This window comes from Poecilia formosa, unplaced genomic scaffold, assembly GCF_000485575.1.
Source record: "Poecilia formosa unplaced genomic scaffold, Poecilia_formosa-5.1.2 Scaffold213, whole genome shotgun sequence".
Lineage (NCBI taxonomy): Eukaryota > Metazoa > Chordata > Actinopteri > Cyprinodontiformes > Poeciliidae > Poecilia > Poecilia formosa.
Genome location: NW_006800152.1, coordinates 797,321 through 815,129, shown reverse-complemented (window position 1 = coordinate 815,129; position 17,809 = coordinate 797,321). Strand labels below are relative to the sequence as shown.

The 17,809-nt window shown below is 39.8% G+C and overlaps 1 protein-coding gene across 6 annotated transcripts in view; it reads left to right on the top strand.

Moving 5' to 3' along the window:
* LOC103148826 (kinesin-like protein KIF26B) overlaps positions 1-17,809 on the top strand; it is a 33,437-nt gene that overhangs the window by 1,841 nt on the left and 13,787 nt on the right. For 5 of the 6 annotated variants that reach the window (XM_016679515.1, XM_016679518.1, XM_016679514.1 and 2 more), the window contains exons 3-9: positions 3,842-4,300; positions 8,365-8,489; positions 9,550-9,721; positions 13,206-13,415; positions 14,187-14,280; positions 16,111-16,382; positions 17,400-17,577. In XM_016679515.1, the coding sequence (XP_016535001.1) occupies positions 3,842-4,300; positions 8,365-8,489; positions 9,550-9,721; positions 13,206-13,415; positions 14,187-14,280; positions 16,111-16,382; positions 17,400-17,577 (1,510 nt within the window). The remainder of the gene's footprint in view (positions 1-3,841; positions 4,301-8,364; positions 8,490-9,549; positions 9,722-13,205; positions 13,416-14,186; positions 14,281-16,110; positions 16,383-17,399; positions 17,578-17,809) is intronic. The other variant, XM_007567777.2, reaches the window with a different exon arrangement.

Here is a 17,809-nt window from a genome sequence, read left to right as displayed (position 1 = left end):
AGAAAGATGATAAACCTTAAAGGTTTCTATTTGGGAAATATTGATTAAAATCTGCTCAAATAAGACGATTCCACCAGTTTTATTGGCTAAATTCAAACTGTCTTATCAAACGACAAACAGTCACACCTATAACGCTGCCAGTATAATGTAAATATTTGATGGCTTTCTTTGTCTTCATCTGTGGTTCATTGAAATGAAATGCATAACTTGAAAATAAAAAGCAATATTTACTTCTGATATGATTAGCTTTTCAACAAAAACGTAATCTATTAATTTTAAGAAAACTGAAGGCAATTCTTTGGTTGCAGAAGTGAGATAAAGTGAGAAGTGCTGACCCTCTTTACACACTTTCTGTCACTCATTCGAAGGCTGTTAACTAGCATTTTAAAGCTCATGTGGCCACATCAGTCTCACCGTCTCGTCGCTTCTTAGAGGAATGCACGTTTGTGTGTTCGGCTCGGTCACCTTCCATCACTCAGACCCTAACTCACCAAGTAAACCCACGACATTCCTGCGTGAGTGCTTTCAGATGGACATGAATATTTCATGGCGACATCTCTGTGTCATCTTTGGCCTTCCCCCCGCTGAGGAAAGGCTATTTATTTTTGTCCTCTTAAGTGGGATGCTGGTCCTGATGTTTTGGGGAGAGAGGGCGGGAGCGTGCTGCCATCGACATGTTGGGTAGAAACCCAATAAGCCTGTTAGCTCCTTCCAGGCTTATTGATCTAGACTGTGACTTCTCAAAAGCATCACGGCTCTATGATATCATCTTTTTTTTTTTTTTTTTTTTAATGGGCTGGCAAAGATGGGAAGCACAGTCACTGGAGTGGTTTAGCTTTTTATCTTGGGATATTATTGTTCTAACTATCTAACGGTTCTCTTTCTTACAGTTACCAGGTTATGCCACTTGGTAGATTCCATTGAAATCCCAGAGTTAATGTTGAATAGAGGCACAGGTTGCTCTGGGATTGACCAAATTTAATGGTTCAAATGTGTTTTTGTTAGTGGTGGGATTCGATTAAAGTTTTTCATTAAGTTAATTGCAGGGTTTGTTATTAATTTATCAAAATTAATCGCATTTTAAGTAAAAAAACCCCCAAACATATAGAATAAATAGACATATGAGCTCAAAAAGAAAAATGTTTGTTTTTAATTTGTTATTCAGATTATTTAGCCATCAGAATGGTGTAAAATACTATTTTATATTTAGCTTTCAAGTGTTTCAGGAACACTTAAAAGCTAACATGGAAGTTAGCCTTCAACTGAAATTCATGGCATCTCGTTCTGTCTGATTATTTCAACTAAAAATCTAAGAACTAGGAGTGTCTCAGAGTTCCATACTGTGCTACGCCAACACGTTACTCACATCAGGATACTGGATGCTTGAAACTGAAGCTGAAATTCATGGCATCTTGTTCTGCCTGATGATTTCAACAAAAAATTTAAAAACTTGGAGTCATTCAGCGTTTCGTACTGTGCTATGCCAACGTGTTACTCACATCGGGATGCTGGATGCTTGAAACAAAACTGAAATTAATGGTTTCTTGTTCTCCTTGATTATTTCAACTAAAAATCTAAGAACTTGGAGTCACTCAAAAAGCCTTGACATTCAAACTGACTCTTGACCATGAAAAAAATGAAATTAAACAATAATGTCAGGAAAATTGAAGTGTAACAACACCTTCAGTTTCACACAATTGATTTAAGTATAAGGGAACTATTCAGAACAGTGCTCTGTGAAATATTCAAAGCTTGGGAGATTTATTTAGAAGCTAACCTTGCTTTGAACGTCTCCACAACTTTCTCTCTGTTTACTACGTAAGTGTCTTCTGAAAACATTAAGGCTTCTCTGGATTTTCTTTAGGGGTATCAACGCAAAGTTGATTAAATACAAATGCACACCACAGTTCTCATATTTTTACCAGTTTAAAAAAACAATTATGTATAATTTTCATTCCACGTCACAATTATCATATAAAATACTAGAGATACTCACAGAAGTTTGCAGTTGTGAGGTGACAGGACGTTCAAAAAATGCCTTTGTCAGGATGAAAAGTGAGATGATTGTAGAGTATGTGGTTGTTAGCTTTGACAGGTGTTGCATAGGCTCACATCTCACTTGTCAACAGCAGTTTTTTATTTGACACTTTGAGTTGATGAGCCGCACTGTTTAATGGCCGTCTGTACTCGGAGGGGAGGGGGTTCAAAAACATGTTTGATTTCCATGTTTCAGTGCAGACAGGCAAGTATGTAGTCATGCAAAATGTAATACTGAGTGACTGCTCATCTCACTCAAAGACACAGATATAGACACATTGTTTGCCTGTTTATCTCCGCAGTATTTCAGATCACCTTAACTATAATCAATGCTGATTCAATCACTTTTTTTATGATGCCATAAAGTAGTCTAGGGTGTGGTGTAGCGACAATTCTACTCCTTTTTGATGTGTTGGTTTTATGCCCCCTTTACTAAAGGTGGTCAAACTTTTCTCACTGCATCTTATTCATGTTGTTTGCCTGCCATATATATATTATATATATAAAAAGCTGGTAAAGATGTTTATTTATTAGACTGTTGTGTTTGTTTTGTTTTTATTATACATTCTGTAAAAATGATTATCCACCATTATGCTCTATGTGAGAAGGCAAAGACATAACATGGAATTTCTTTTTATTGTTGCTCATTTTTTATGTTAGAGAACTATTAAAAGACTAAATTTGCACCTAAAGACTGAATATGTGTAAAAAACCATGGACTAAATCCCTAATTTACTTAGAATATTCTCACAATAATCATAGGAAATCTAATCTAAGGACTTGAGGAAATTTATGCAGTGCAGGGACAAAAAACAAAAATCCACATTAAGCAATAATTGTTTTTAGCAAAATCCCAAGTGGGACAATTATTGGTTATTGTACCTAAAAAAACAACAACAAAAAAAACCAAAAACTGAAAAAGCAAATTCTTATTTAAGCATTCCTTTTTCTTAGTTGATCAGAGTTCAAATCGGTAAATATGTCAATCTGGACATGACAACATTTTTCTGGTATAAAATCTCCAAAGCTTGCAGTTAGAGAACAGCAGGAAATGGTGTCATCTGGGGACCTAAAAGTTTCCATAGCAACCGCAGATGCTATCTATCTGCTAACCAGTTTGGGAGTGACGTTAGGAAATAAAACTCGTCTGACCTATCATCACAAACATAAACATGTAGAGTTTGAACGAATCCGACTTCTGCATTTTTCCACGTCAAAAGTAGCATGCGCATAAAAATGGATGTGACATTTCTATAATATATTGAAAAAAAAGAATCTTTCTGGATGATTGTTGTATTTAGTTTTGTAGCCATTTAGGCATGTCATGATACATTTTGCTGGACAATAAATTGTCCAAGAAGTTATTGCAATAAACGATAGAATTGTTGTTTGGAAGGCATTTTTAAGTTATATGAAGGAAATGGCATAACAATGCAAGAACAGATTCTCAGAGATCAATAACTTCAAATTCTAATGAACGTTTAACACTGAAACTTGAAGACATTTTAAATATCCAGAATAAATAAAACAAACAACAAATAAAATCAATTATGAAGTCTCTGTAAACAAAACTGTCCTTCAAAAAAAGTAGCCATTTGAGACCAAAGCACTAAACTGAAGACTTTAGTCATCTAGTTTTTGGTAGAAAGAGAGAGTAAACAATAATAATTAATTTGAATTAATTATGTCATTAATTGATGTATTGGTTATCACAATAGGCCTATAGCCATTGCATATTTTGCTGCAGGAAAGTTGAGTATCTTACAGCTTCTTCTTCAGCTTGTAATTCTAAAAAACTCTGCAGGAAACAAGCGATCTGTCAGCCTTTCTACACGACAACCTTCGTGTCCACGGCCATTCCAACATGGAGTTCAGAGAAGGGGAGCAGGGCCAGTGTGGGTCCTGCGGCGCCAACCTGAACCAACTCAAACAGGAGGCCATCCTCCTGGCTCTGAGTCGTGGTCAGTCGTTAGCCAAGCCTCCCTTTGGGGCCGGCCTCGGCTCCGGCACGACACTGGGACAAAGCGGGACAAAGCATGGAGACAAGTCCTCCAGGGAGGTGGTGCATTCGCCATACAGCCTGCACAGCCCGCACAGCCCCCGAAGCCCCAGGACGCCCCAGAGGACTCCCCAAACACTCCGACGGAGAGGACCCAAGCTCCCCAACCCCGACATGGACCGCTGGGTGGAGGAGCAGCAGCAGCTGGTGGCCTCTAAATCGGCGTCCAATCCAGATGGTGTCACCATCAATTCTCACCATCAGGTACCCTTAAAAGCCTTCTCTAAGCTCTACACCCTATATAACACATTTCCTAGTGTCCTCCCCTCTCCACCTCCCCCTGTTCCCCCTGCTTTAATGAGCTATATGGATAATGCATGCCTTTACGAGCGCACATGTCGGCAGGCCAAGAGATTCATAGTGCCCAATCAGAGCCTATTTCGATCCCGTGGCCGAGCGCGTTCTTTAAAAGTCCTTCTACTAATGGAATGGAATAGGGTCATGATTTACCCGTCATAAAAGCTGGCCAGTCAAAAAGCACTTGTGATCAATATAGAGGGAGAGCCATATTTAAAATTGCAGCTTTTGAAATATGCATTAATGTGATGGAAGCTCCCTGACCCCCACGCCAAGTGATTGGCTGTTATAGTTAAAGGGACAAGGTGAGTGGCAGGAGAGTTTTACTCGCCTTAATGCTATTGATGCTATAATTATTTCTACTTTATTATTATTATTTTACTGAGAAATTATTGAAGTGCATCTGTCTCCTGCAGTAGCTACATTCATAAGTTTATGACATTATGAAAACTACAGTGGCTCTCCAAAATATGGACGCCCCTGTCAGCATAGCAGGCTTTTGTGATTTAATTAAAGGACAACATGATAATCCTTTCAAACATTTAGTCTTTAGAACTGCACAACTTTGAGAACAACTGTATGTTGCATAATGTTAACGGGAGTTTGCTTAATGAAAAGCCAAATGCGATGAACCTGCCTGATCAGGGTAGCTTTTATCCAGACAGTCTGTAGATCCATGTTCTGTGAGCAGTTGGGCATTGACCTGTTAAAACACTGTACCAGGGTAGTAGATGCTGTGTTTGTGTGCCATCTGAATCACTACCAGGGGTGACCACAAGTTACACCATGGCTCCTTAGACTAGCTACCAGAAGAATGACATTTGTAACTCTCAAGATCTTTGGTAATATTGGTTGCCTCCCCTTGACACTAACGTGACCACATAATGGTAAACTACGGGGATGCACAAACCATATTTATTGCTAAAAATTACTCAGTACCTCTTACCACCAGTCCACCAGGCTCTGGTTTATGGTGTAGCTTCAAACACAAATTAAAGAGAGTCTTCGTGTTAGACCTTGAACTCTTAATGAGGGTGAATCCCATTATTGACACGCCATGTGTTGTAATCCTTGCCACACATAAGACGATTCTTCCTTGGTGGGGTATGTCTTGGGCAACTGAACCCTTCCGGATGTGTGTGTGAGTCCTCATGTATCTGTACATCAGACATTTGCTCTATACAGCCACCAGGCCTCATGCAAACCACAACTAAAGTCCATCTAGTTCCGGTAATGCTGTCTAATGTATCTACGAGGAATACTCTTTGTCTGGTGAACTTCACTCACTGCTTTGATTGATTGTGGGATGCTCTAGCAACAAACCAGTAAGAGTATTGGCTCAACGTTTGATGCCACTTGCTATCTCCTCTCTTACCACTGCAAACACCCCACAAATTCAGTCATTTACAGAGCAGTCTTTAGTCTTGCTCTTGCACCAAACTGCTACCAATTTGGGACTCTTCTTTCATGACGGCTAACTTGATGCACAAGTGAGACAAGCTTAGGCTACTTAGGAAAAGTATTTAGTCAGAAAAAATGTCCTAATTATCCATGAGTGTAAGATTAGGAACACATTAGGGACACAGTGGGATTTGTTAATGCAGACCACATCAGAGGTGGCATATGGCCACATTCCTTTAGCAGTATGTGCCCAAATGTGTCCAGGGGAACACCGAAACACTGCCAAATGTCATACTCTGAACAAGGAGTTAATTTCCTGCACATGGGCCTGTGAGTGCACTGGAACCTGTCAGTGCAAATCAATGTTTACATGCAAGTAGAAAAAGGATGTACAATCCGATCAAAGTTTGCACCTTTCTAGGGGTGTGCACCGATTCACTTAGCTGTTGCCTGCTGTTTGGATCAACCAAGGCGGACCTTGATGGCCAAGTGTGAAAAGGGGGGAAGAAAAAAAATTCGCAAAACAGTTTAATTTCTGAGAAAAGTGGTCCAACACATTAGCGGGAGCTGGGAGCAGATCAGCAGGGGTTTGATTCCTCTGGGATTAAAATCCTGCAAAACAAGCAAATGTGGAGGTCAATGCACAGCAAGGGAGAGAAAGACTGGAGAGGGAAAAACAGACAATACGAGGACGTATGAGCAGCTCACAAGATGAGAGGAAGTAAAGATGCAAAAGCTTATGACCGAGACCATGAGTCATGAAGTCCAAAAGGGGAGGGCCAGGGAGGTATTTATAATTGATCCATTTTACCTTGGGTCTCCATCAGCCCCGCGTCATTCAAAACCACTATAGGACATCTCTACTGGCACTAATTGGCATGTAATGGTTGGCTGTTACTCACGGAAAGCTGAGCTCATGTGGTTGCCCTGCCTCTAAAACAGCTTGAGAGACAGAAGAAAATGTGAGCTTTGAGAGCAACTACCCAGACAGGCAGAGCCCCATGAGGGCTATGCATTGAATCAAATTTGTATTTAAATTTCAGCTTCTGCTCCGAACTGTTTCGAAAACAATGTAACTGAAATTTATTTAAGTTAGTTGGCCAGACTAGTCCAACAACATATGGGTCTTGCTAGACTGTTCTTGATGCTGCAGCTGAGTGCACAGCGAAAACATCAGCCAAATCAAAATGCAAAATTAATAAAACGAGAGAATCACTTTACTGTAAAAGTAGCCTGGTTTCCATTGTTTTAAAGTATGTTAGAAACTGGATTATCAACAAGTCATATAAAAAACAATAAGGGATATAAGGTTGCATCGGCAAATAGGGTTAGCCTGTTTCTTCACAAACCTATGCAAGGATTGTCAATAGGAGCAAGATGCGAGTTTACTGAACTATCTGACTGTGTCAAACCAGGTATTCCTTTTAAAATGAATGATACAACTGCTCCTGTTTTTAAAGTTTTCCTGGAGCGATTTAAAAGATTTCTGAAGCCAAATTGAAAGAAAACGAAGAGAAGAACACAATGCTACCTGATTGGCTACCTGTTGCAATGTAGCCAATTGAAGGCCGGCATTTTCCTTCATTTTCCTTAATGTTGATTGGCAGAAGACGTTAGCTTCTGCAGCAGTGCTAAGACAGTTTCCATTGTGTGTGTTAATGCATATTAGGTATATTTTGGTGTGTGACTAGGCAGTTTTAAGCAGTTTTAGAGGGAGACTCGAGAATTCGCTGAGTTTAGATGCTATGTGGTCCATGACCTACACAGGGGTCCACTGCATGGGTCCCATAGTTACTTTTATAGAACACATTTGAGCTAAATTTGTTTTACTTATAAAACTAATTTATTTTTAAACAACAGGTAGATTTTTAGGTATAATTACACATAAACATTAAATTTCAAGTATTATCAAAAAAGCACTTTCTGCTGTATTTTTATTGCTTAACTGAGAAATTTCAGAATAATTTTCGGATGACTGTTAAATATGGGAATTTGATGTTCAATTGTTAAACAAATGTTTGGATAACTAAGAAAAAACGGTTATAATAGAACTTGGAATTTGGATGAACGTTAATCTAACATTAATATTAACCTAAATATTCATAGTTATTGTTTTCTTTATAACCAAGTGTTGGTGGTTTCTGGTTCATCTGAAGTTGAGCAGACTGGGTTCTCTTAGATGATCACACTGCAGTTAAAAATAAGTGCCTGGGTCTTGCACTGGAGCTCCAGCTGAATTGTCTGAATCCCTTTACATAATGTCTTGTTTCTTGTGGACCGTTGCGCATCAGAGACAATCGTAATCCTCTTCATCTCTGAGTCACTTTTCTTACTCCGACTTCACAACACAGATGCTGCACAACATATTCCTCCTATTCCAAATACAGCTGCCTCTGTCCATAACGGGTCAAATATGGTGTTTGTTTACAGCATGTGCTCTCAGCCTCAGATGGCCTACTTACACAGAAGCACCTACGTGATTCCCTTGATACAACTAGCCTCCTTTGTATTAGATTTGGGAGAGTAACTTTGGATATTTATATAGTGAGTGATGAGCTCTCTCCTGAAAGCAGAAGGCAGACGATGCCACGCTGACCTGTGGCGTCTCTGGGACTGTTCAGACGACCTCCAAGATCCCTCACATCTCCAGAGTGGTGACCATCGCCAACACTGCCGCTATGTCCCTTCTGGCCAGGTAGGTTATTATAAAATAATAGTAGATGTTATGAAATTTCAAAAAACACAGCATGGGAAGCTGAAATACCTAGCAGCAATGCAACTTGACACGCTACTGGCTGGCGATTGTAAAGCAGCCAATCCACGAGTGGCTTTAATTTTCCTCGGAGCTGATTGGCTATTGGATGTTAGTTTCTGTAGTAGTGCCAAGACAGTGTGCGTATTGATCCATATTAAGGTTTTTAGCATTTGTGGGGGTGTTGATCTGAAGTTTTTGTGGATTTTAGATATTCTCAGGTCACTGTGTTTCCTAATCCTGTGAATGCTGAATTCCCATGGAAACGTTCCTCTGGAATATTGGCTATTTTCATGCTTTTTTCCAGTTTTTCAGAGAAATTACAAACACCCAGTAGCTCCATTTCAGATGCCCCAGTTTTCAGTTATCATAGAAGTGTTGAAGTTAAAGGAAGGACAAACAGACTGAATAAGTATGTGATGCATAAAATGGCTGGCTGAATAAAGTCTCTTCCCTAAAAAAAGGACATGGCTGCATGACTTTAGATTTGCAAGATTATGTTTAAGTGAACCTTAAAACTTATGGAATATTAACCTCTACAATCAAATGTGAAAACTTGACCCAGACTGGGCAATGAAGGCAAAATCCATCTGCAATGAACCGAGAGTCTGACAAAATCAGACAGAAACCAACTATGTAAAGTCATTGCTACTAAAGGGGGCTTAAAGATCTATTGAACCATGGGGTGTCTTTACTTTTTCTATCACAACTTTTCAGTTGGAGTTAATAAATACTGAATGAACAAGGATCTATTTGTTGTTGCACACTTGAAGTTCAGTTTAAGTACCTCGTAAAGACAAGAGGCTGTGCTTTTTTTCACCATATCAGTCTCTATTATGGGAAGGACATTTTTATAGTTCGTTTTTTTTTGTATATACATTTCAGTTCCAGGACTTCAAAATGTCCTGGAACTGACATTTTCCAGTGTTTATGCAGTGTTGTATTAGTCACTCGGTACATCCCCCACCGTCTCCCCTGACAACGCCTCCCTCCGTCCCGGCAGGGCGGCCGAGAAGCTCAACTTGACGTTGAGGAAAAAGGGCCAGGCTTCGGATCCAGCTCCCTCCAACCATTCCACCTGCTTCAGAGAGATCATCCAGAAAAACCCACCGCCGGCTCCCCCCTGCCTGCTCCAAGCTGCCGCTCGAAGCAAAGACTCGCCCGACGTTGGCAAGGTTCAAATTCTGATGCATATGAGTTCTGCTTTATGGTTTTATAGTGTAGTTTGTTTAAAATACCAGAAGTTGTGTTTTTTTCTAATTTTACTTGCTCCCACAACTGAAGAACAAACAAAAATAAACTGGGATACCTGGATAAGTTACCAGAACTCAAAGATTTTGAGGCAATCAATTACCCCAAACTTTTATGTTAAACTTAAAATTACAAGTTTTTCAGAAATTACATTTCCTATTAAGCCATACTTCTTTATTTTGATTCTATTTTCACTGAAATTACTCATTAGCTTAGCTCAAAAACATTCCCTGATCACCATTTAAAGTTCTTAGTTTTGTAAACTCAAGCATTTTCTTTTACCAAGAGTTTACATTTTCATTGTTTTACAAACATAGTGGAACTGCTCATTTGTTGAGCTCGTTGTAGGAACTACTTCCCAGTGAAACGCTGGTAAAAACGTTAAAGGGTTTATAGAGGAGCTATGTTGTGATGACTTCCTGAAGGCAGAATTTCAAAAAGAGCAGGAGTTTCTTAAATAGACAGAGGCCCAATTTCAAAGTGTTAAATTATGAAGTCAAATTTCTTTTAAGTCATATTTGATATGTACTGCATTTTTGTAACGACTGAAGTTAACACATTCCCTTTTTTGTGCTATAAATGATACTTCATGGCTGAAAAACACATAAAACTGCCCCTTTAATAAAACCAACACAGAGTAAATTTGCACCATACTCTACATTCTGCCAATAAATGCACTCATTCTGTGTTGCTGCTGTTGCTTGAATCCCCTTCCTTTCCCACAAACTACACCTTGGAAGTGTCTTCCCACCACCTGTGTTGCAGCTTAAAGAGATCTCAGTCAATTTAGCAGAGATCCTATATCACACCTCCTTCCTGATTCGTTGTAATGTGGTGCTAATGTCTCCATCCTGTTCCTGGCCGCCTTTCTCCTCACCTCCTCTGGGAGAGAAACCGAGGAGATCAATATGGCTGCTTGCCCTCCCTTTATCTCGGAGATGGACTCTCGGGTTTAGTGTAGAGTTACAGATGAGGACAGACCCCACCTCGGCCCCGCCGCTCAGCTTTGAGAAGCCACTCGCTCCTTCTTCGCTTGTAAAATGTTCTCCTCAATTATTCATCTGTTATGAATAGAGTTTAACGCACGTTTAAAACGGTTAGGGACCCCGCTCTTGCTTAAGGCTTGAAACGTGTGAGGAGAGAAGCTGGAAGAAATCCTGAGCACTCATCATGCTGCAGGAAACGCGGCTGTCGGGTTTTCAGATTCAGCCACTAAGGGGTGATCTCATAGCGGTGTAATGCGGTTCTGTGCAACATCAAGATAACTATATTCATCTGGGCGTCGAGATGCGCATGTCTACTTTCCATCTCGCAGAGCTAAATCACGAACAGAAAATGATCGGCTTAATTTTGCGTTGGAATGAGAGCGTAGTAATGGAAGAGGAAAGGAAAGAGAAAGTGGGGCAGGGAAAGATCCTAATGGACAAGATAAACATCAGAGTCATCTACTGGCCTGGATAATTGACTCTGGTTACCTCTGCTCACATTCCTGCATGCCTTAAGCTAAGTTTTTTTTAGCTGAGTGGATGCAATTTCAATTACATGGAACCTGCAATATTTCTCCTTCAACTTATCTTCATGAAATTAATATTCAGAAGCCTCCAAGTATTAAATTAAACTCTCCTTTAACAAAGCATACAACAAGCATTCCAACCAGTCTCCCTGTCCCTGATAAATCTTCATGCCACACCTTTCAGATATTTGTACAAAATATTTTGCCACTTTTTAAAAGTTATAGTAAAGCATAAATAACAGTATGCTGTTTTCAAAGAGCTCCAAACATTAAGCTAGTAGGGGGCTAACAGTTAGCTCAATTAAACACAATACTTTGTAGATTGTTGCTGTAAAATTCATCCCTTTGCTGCATGAATATACTTTCCCAAGTTACTTTTAGCAACTTCCTCTTAGACAATTCCATAATCAGTTGCTGCTACTTGAAAGCTGAACAGTTTGTGGACAAATAAGTTATATTTTTTCTTGTACATTATTTTCCCAATCTACATTCTTCTCTGAGGAAAAAACACGTACTGCCAAATTGGTTCAGCCTGTACCCAAACATCACTCATCAATCAGCATTAGCTAGCTGCAAAAGTAGTTGACTGATATGCTAGGATAATTTAGCTTTGCAGATAAAGTGGATTCCCAGGTGAAGTTTGAAGCAGCAAATGGCAAATTAAGTCAGAGTACAGCATAATAATAACACATGTGTAGCATGTAGCAACTCTGTGATTTCTGTTTCAGTCTTAGTGGTGAATAGCAGGGTATTACTGTAAGCAGTAGAGGAAATTTGCACATTGAAAGTTAGTTTATTGCTGATTCATGGTGGTTGTACCGTCTAATGGATATCTATATTTGAACCCAAATGCTTCTCAGAATAAATCATTGACTCCATTCAAATTCAGATACAAAAGTAACCTGACTCTGATTCAGCACAAAAAATACACAAATAGAATAATGCAGTGTGGGCAGAAAAACTAAGTACAGTGGATGCCCACCTATTCACAGTTCAGTATTCCCAGATTCACTTGTTTGTGGATTTCTCTGTGGTTTCTCATTCCAAATTATTCATGAAAAATTTGCCCATTTATGGATTTCTTTGGAAGACAGCACTGCTTAGAAAGCTGAAATACTTACGTGCAATGTTACTTGACGTTTGCAAAACAGCCAATCCAGGACCACCATTCATTTTACTTGCCGGTGACTGGCTGCACCTCCAAGAGCATGTATAAGGAAATCAATGGTCGCTAGCTTCTATGGTAGTGCCACACATTATTACAGAATAGTTGGTGTTTGAACTATTAAAATAGGTAGTTATAGATGTCTTTAATTGTCCCTAACCACTGCAAATACAGGGGGTCCACTGTGTCATTCTATTGTCCGTATGCAGGTTTGCTTGTTTGTTCACTTCTACAAAAAAAATCCAATAACTACTTTTTTCTTAAAGTACAATGCATGATGGATACCTGCAACCAGAACACGTCCTTATGGAAGACCTTACAGACACACCAAATGTTCAAACATTTAAGATATTTTTGGAAAAACCCACCAGTCTAGTATTTTAAAGATCCACTTAACCTTCCAAAAACCATAGTACAGGGATACTGATACTTACTGTACTTGTGGTTCTTCTGCCATTGGATCAGGACCTTTGAAATTTGGTTGTGGTGAGACAAAGCTATCAGACTCTAACAATCTGCAGGGCAGATCAGATGTTTCACAGCTCACTCTTGGACAGATTTTGTAGTTTGGGTAAATTGTCCTGTCTCTGGCACAACATTCTTGTCTTTCTCAATTCAGCTGATTTTCCGTGTGTAATCTGAGATTTAACAGGGTAATTATCGCTCCGCAGCCCGGTGTGTACAGCAGATAATCAGCATGGCTCTCCTTCTCATTCCCTTCCACTCTCAGGTCAAAGTCGTGCTGAGGGTGAGCCGATTGCTGTCAGAGAGCCACGGCCAGCCACCTGTTCTCCGGATCGACCCGTCCAGGAAGAGAGTCACCATCATGGATCCAGTCACCAAACACTTATCCTACAGCACAATGACTCTAGGCAGGGAGAGGAGAAGTCCACTGAAGACCTTCAGCTTTGACGCAGCTTATTCTCAGGATTCAGGACAGGTTTGGTTCTTCATACTAACAATTATAAGCTGTGTTTCAATTGCAAATGTGTGCAAAACTTTGTCAATATTCTGCCAATGTTGAAAAAACACAATTTCGCAATGTGGCGTTTCCATTAAATATGAAACACGATTAAAATCCCACACGAAGAAGTTTGTTCACCCATTATGTTGTTGAAAACCATTCTGCTCCATGATCCTCCAACTACGTCCTGTAGTTTTCTTCTTCATGGCAACATCTGGTTGTTGATCATGTGACTCGTTGATGCAGAAAGTGTTTCTGTCGCAGTTTTGTGAAATCAACCAATCTTGACACAGCTAAAAAAATTCACTTCATCCTAATATTAAAACTTTTTATGGAAAAACCAGAGATTTTTCAAAATTGACTTTTCCATTAAGCAAATATCTTTGAAATGTAAAACTGGACAATTATACGGTTAATGGAAATGCAGCTAGAGACTGGTTGAATGATTCTGTTTGGATTTTAATGTAACTGCCATTTTGTGCTTTTATGTCAGATACAAAAGGCATTCAGAGCACAATTCATCCTTCTGTATATTACCGTACATCCCACTGTGGTTCCCCCCGTCTATCTAATGACCAGAAAACTGACACCACTCCCCTCGGTAGGACTCTCCGGCTCGGCTTACACGTGTCAAAGCTCGAGGGAAAATCCGTGTAAACTGCCCTCCTGCTTCTGATTTTCAGCTGGACGGCGCTCACATTTTCAGTGTTGAGATCAATCGCCCTGTCCTTTGTCCCGTTTGCCCAGGCTGAAGTTTGCACAGGCATCTTGGCTGACGTCATCCGTTGTGTCCTCAGCGGCAGTGATGGATGCGTTTTGGGCCTAGGATGTGCTGATGTGGGTAAGTCATCGGAAGCAGCGAGAGGTCACAGGTTAAAATCTTAAGCTGGGAGTGAGACGCTGTTATAAATGTTAAAAGCCCCTCTGTACCCTTCCTCCTGCCACTGTTATCATCGTTCAATCTTTCCTTTTGACTTAAACTCCAAGCCTCCATTGCCTCTCTGTGTCCTTGCGTTAGTCTTGACATATTTCCTCTGCTTTTTTTGTGGATTTTTCTTTTTCCTGAGCCATATTTATGTCATGCCATTTCAGCTGTTTGACTCTTTCTCATTCAAACCATACATTGATATTTTTCAAATTCTACTCCTTCCATACTCCAAAGGACACTTTTTCTAAGATTGACTGAAAACAAAGTGGGCTGTGATATGTTTCTATTAGGAAGATGGGACCCTGCACTTAGCGCTGCTGCAGGGATTTAATAGATTTTTTTTTTTTTTTAACCACAGACACCAAGATACACACACACATACACACACATGTGCGGTAAGGACAGAGTCTCCTTGTAACTGCTTTTTCACATGACGCCACCCTCCGTAAATCTGATTGAATTAGTCGGCCGATACGGAGTGCATGTGGCCCACGGCCAGAGGGATATCAATCTCCTAAACAGAATACCATTCCCCCTGAATAACGGCGGGCAGCTCGGCCTTTAATTGGAGTAAACCAATTCTCTTATCCTCATTCAATTAGACTTTGGATAAGACAAGAGAAGGTAAAGCCAGACCTATATCTCACAATGAATGTAGGGCAAAAGTGCAAAAAGAGATGCAACATGGAATCTGTTTGGGGTTTTGTAGAAGGTTCTGGACTTTGGCAAATACACACCGCTGATAAAAAATATTTGAGCCTAGCTTGGTTTTATTTCTTCAATTTTTTTTTGTCACACAAATGTTTCTAATAAGCAAATAAATGGTAACATCTGACAAAGATAACCTGAGTGAATGTGAAATGTAGCTTTTAAAATAATTTCTTTATTGAGGAAAAACAAATGGATCCATACCAATTGCTCCAAAAGGATGATAACTGGTTGTGTCACCTTTGAGAGCAACCAAGTGTTAATTAGCCGGATTTATGATCAGACTTTGACAGGGCCAGTCAAAAATCCTTCTATTTTCATTTAGTTTTGAACAGTTTGTGGTGCTGCTGTCCTTTAATCACAGTTTCAGACAGGAAAAGAGCTGAAAGAGAAGAAAGATGTGCAGTAAAGTTACTCAGGTCAGGAGTTGTTGAGACCAAACAGCCTTCTTTAATTGATGAGCTGCTCTATACAAGTCTCCATCATTTTTTAAACCATTTAGAGGTGGACTTGCAGGTGTGCTTTTTTTATTGTCCTTCTGCATACCTAGCTCAAATATTAGCTCATTAGCAGACCTCCGTAGAACTTGACTAAGTAAGTGAACAAAGCCATTCAGTCCGTGCCGTCCATGCTTCCAAACATTGAGCAATTAAAATCACAGTGAGATGAAAGTTTAAGACATTTTATTCTCTCTGGGTGCTGAAGCTTCCTCTGAGTCTAAAAGCATGACTGTATGGTCAACTGGTCTTTCTAAATTGCCCTTGGGTATAAGTTTGTGCGTATATAGTTGTGTCCTGTGACGGACTGGTGTAAACCTGTCCAGGGTTGCTCAATTACAGCTGGAGATACCATCTCCCCTGAAACCGTTTAGACATGGGATGGATGGAAAAAATATAAAAAGCTCTAAAGATCAGAACATAAAGAACCTATGGGCAGAAAATGATTACTGATATTAAAAGAGATGTCAAGTAACATTTTCATGTTTTGGCACAACGCTTGCTAACACTCATCCGCCTGCTATGTTGTTTTCCTCAGCGTCTTGGTCCAGCATGGTGGGAAGCAGTGACAACCTGCAGAAGCTCGGCCTGATTCCCTGTGCCATCTCCTGGCTGTACAGCGCCATCGAGCGGCGCAAGGAGAAGACCTGGACCGAGCTGACGGTCTCTGTGTCGGCCGTGGAGCTGTGCTGCGGCGAAGAGGACACCCTCAGAGACCTGCTGGGGGAGGTGGTTCCCTCGCCGAGCAGCGTGCAGGGCAGCCCGAAGGCCCACGTTAGAGTCACCGAGGACCCAGTGAATGGAATACAGGTATAAGGGTGTTTTGCGATTTGTGAGGGAAAATACGTTTTACAGGTTGAACAAAATCAAATTCAGTCCTTTTAAGAAACACGTTTTTTTTATCCAAATGACTTGTTACAATCCAATCAATCTTAGTAAACGAGGTTAAATCCAGCCACCAGAGAGTTGTGAGGGTGTAGCTAACTGGTAATGCAATGGCTTCTTTTTGGCTCAGCTTTGTTGGCAATGCATCAAAGACTCCATTTAAAGAATTAGAATCTAATGGAGAGCTATTTTACAGTTCCTGTAACTGCTTGAAACGAGAAGCTGTATCATGTAGGAGTGTTTACATCATAATAAGATTTATTACCAAGCCAATAATGTCATTTTAGTGTATTTATGCGAAACAAATTAATTTAGACAGAAACATTTGTTAGTTTGATTTTATATTTTTTACTTTCTCTACGTAATGAAATAAATATGTAATACAATTTGAGATTCATTTTGTCATGGTAATAAAAATCTGGATGGGATATTAAATCTTAATTGCTACATTATCATCATCCAATACGGCTGCCTAATAGCAAGAAGTTCAGGGTTCAAACCTGAGTTTATGCCAAATAGATGCTTCGTCAATATCTGATTTTGTGATTAGATTTCAATTTTTTTAGCATCTATGGTTTTGAGGTTTGCATCACTAATTTATTGGCTTTATTTGATAATTAGGTTATTGGTTTCCAGTAAATAGAACTTTAATTGTTAATTCACTTATCAACAGCAGGTCGCTTTCCAAACTGAACAAGCTTGGTATGGAAAGAAATAAATGATACAAAAAATAAATAATGAAGAAACAGCTAGCATAAGCAGCTAGCGTCATCTGAACATTTAACTTAATTTGGTTGTGAACATTTCTGCCAGCTTCCAGATCAAAGCTTTACCACGCCTGAGCACTGCCAATAGTAACATAGATATGATAGCTACAATGCTAGCATGCGTCCAACACATGTACAAGCTAAATGCTAACGCTATTTTCTGCTGTCTCTCTAGCTACGTAACCACAACCGTGTGAAGGCCCCCACAGCAGAGCGAGCCGCCTCTCTCCTGGACGCAGCCATTGCAGCACGGCGACACACCGACTTTATTACATACCTGTGTCACAGCTCCATAATGTTCTTCACCCTTTACGTCCAGCCACCTCGTACTGAGAGCAGCACCATTGGAAAAGGTTTTCATGGAATTTCTTTCTTCCAGCTTTTTTTTTCTGGTGAATTACAGTAGAGCTACCATGCCTATCTTATATTTCCAACTCGGAACCCAAAAATTCCTGACATTGGAGTTAAAATTGGAATGCAGCATGAACTGCTTTATGCATTTTCCAATATATTATTTTCCATGTTTAGTTTAAAACTTAGTACTTCCAATACTTAGTTATGTAATTTATAATGGTTTCATTTACA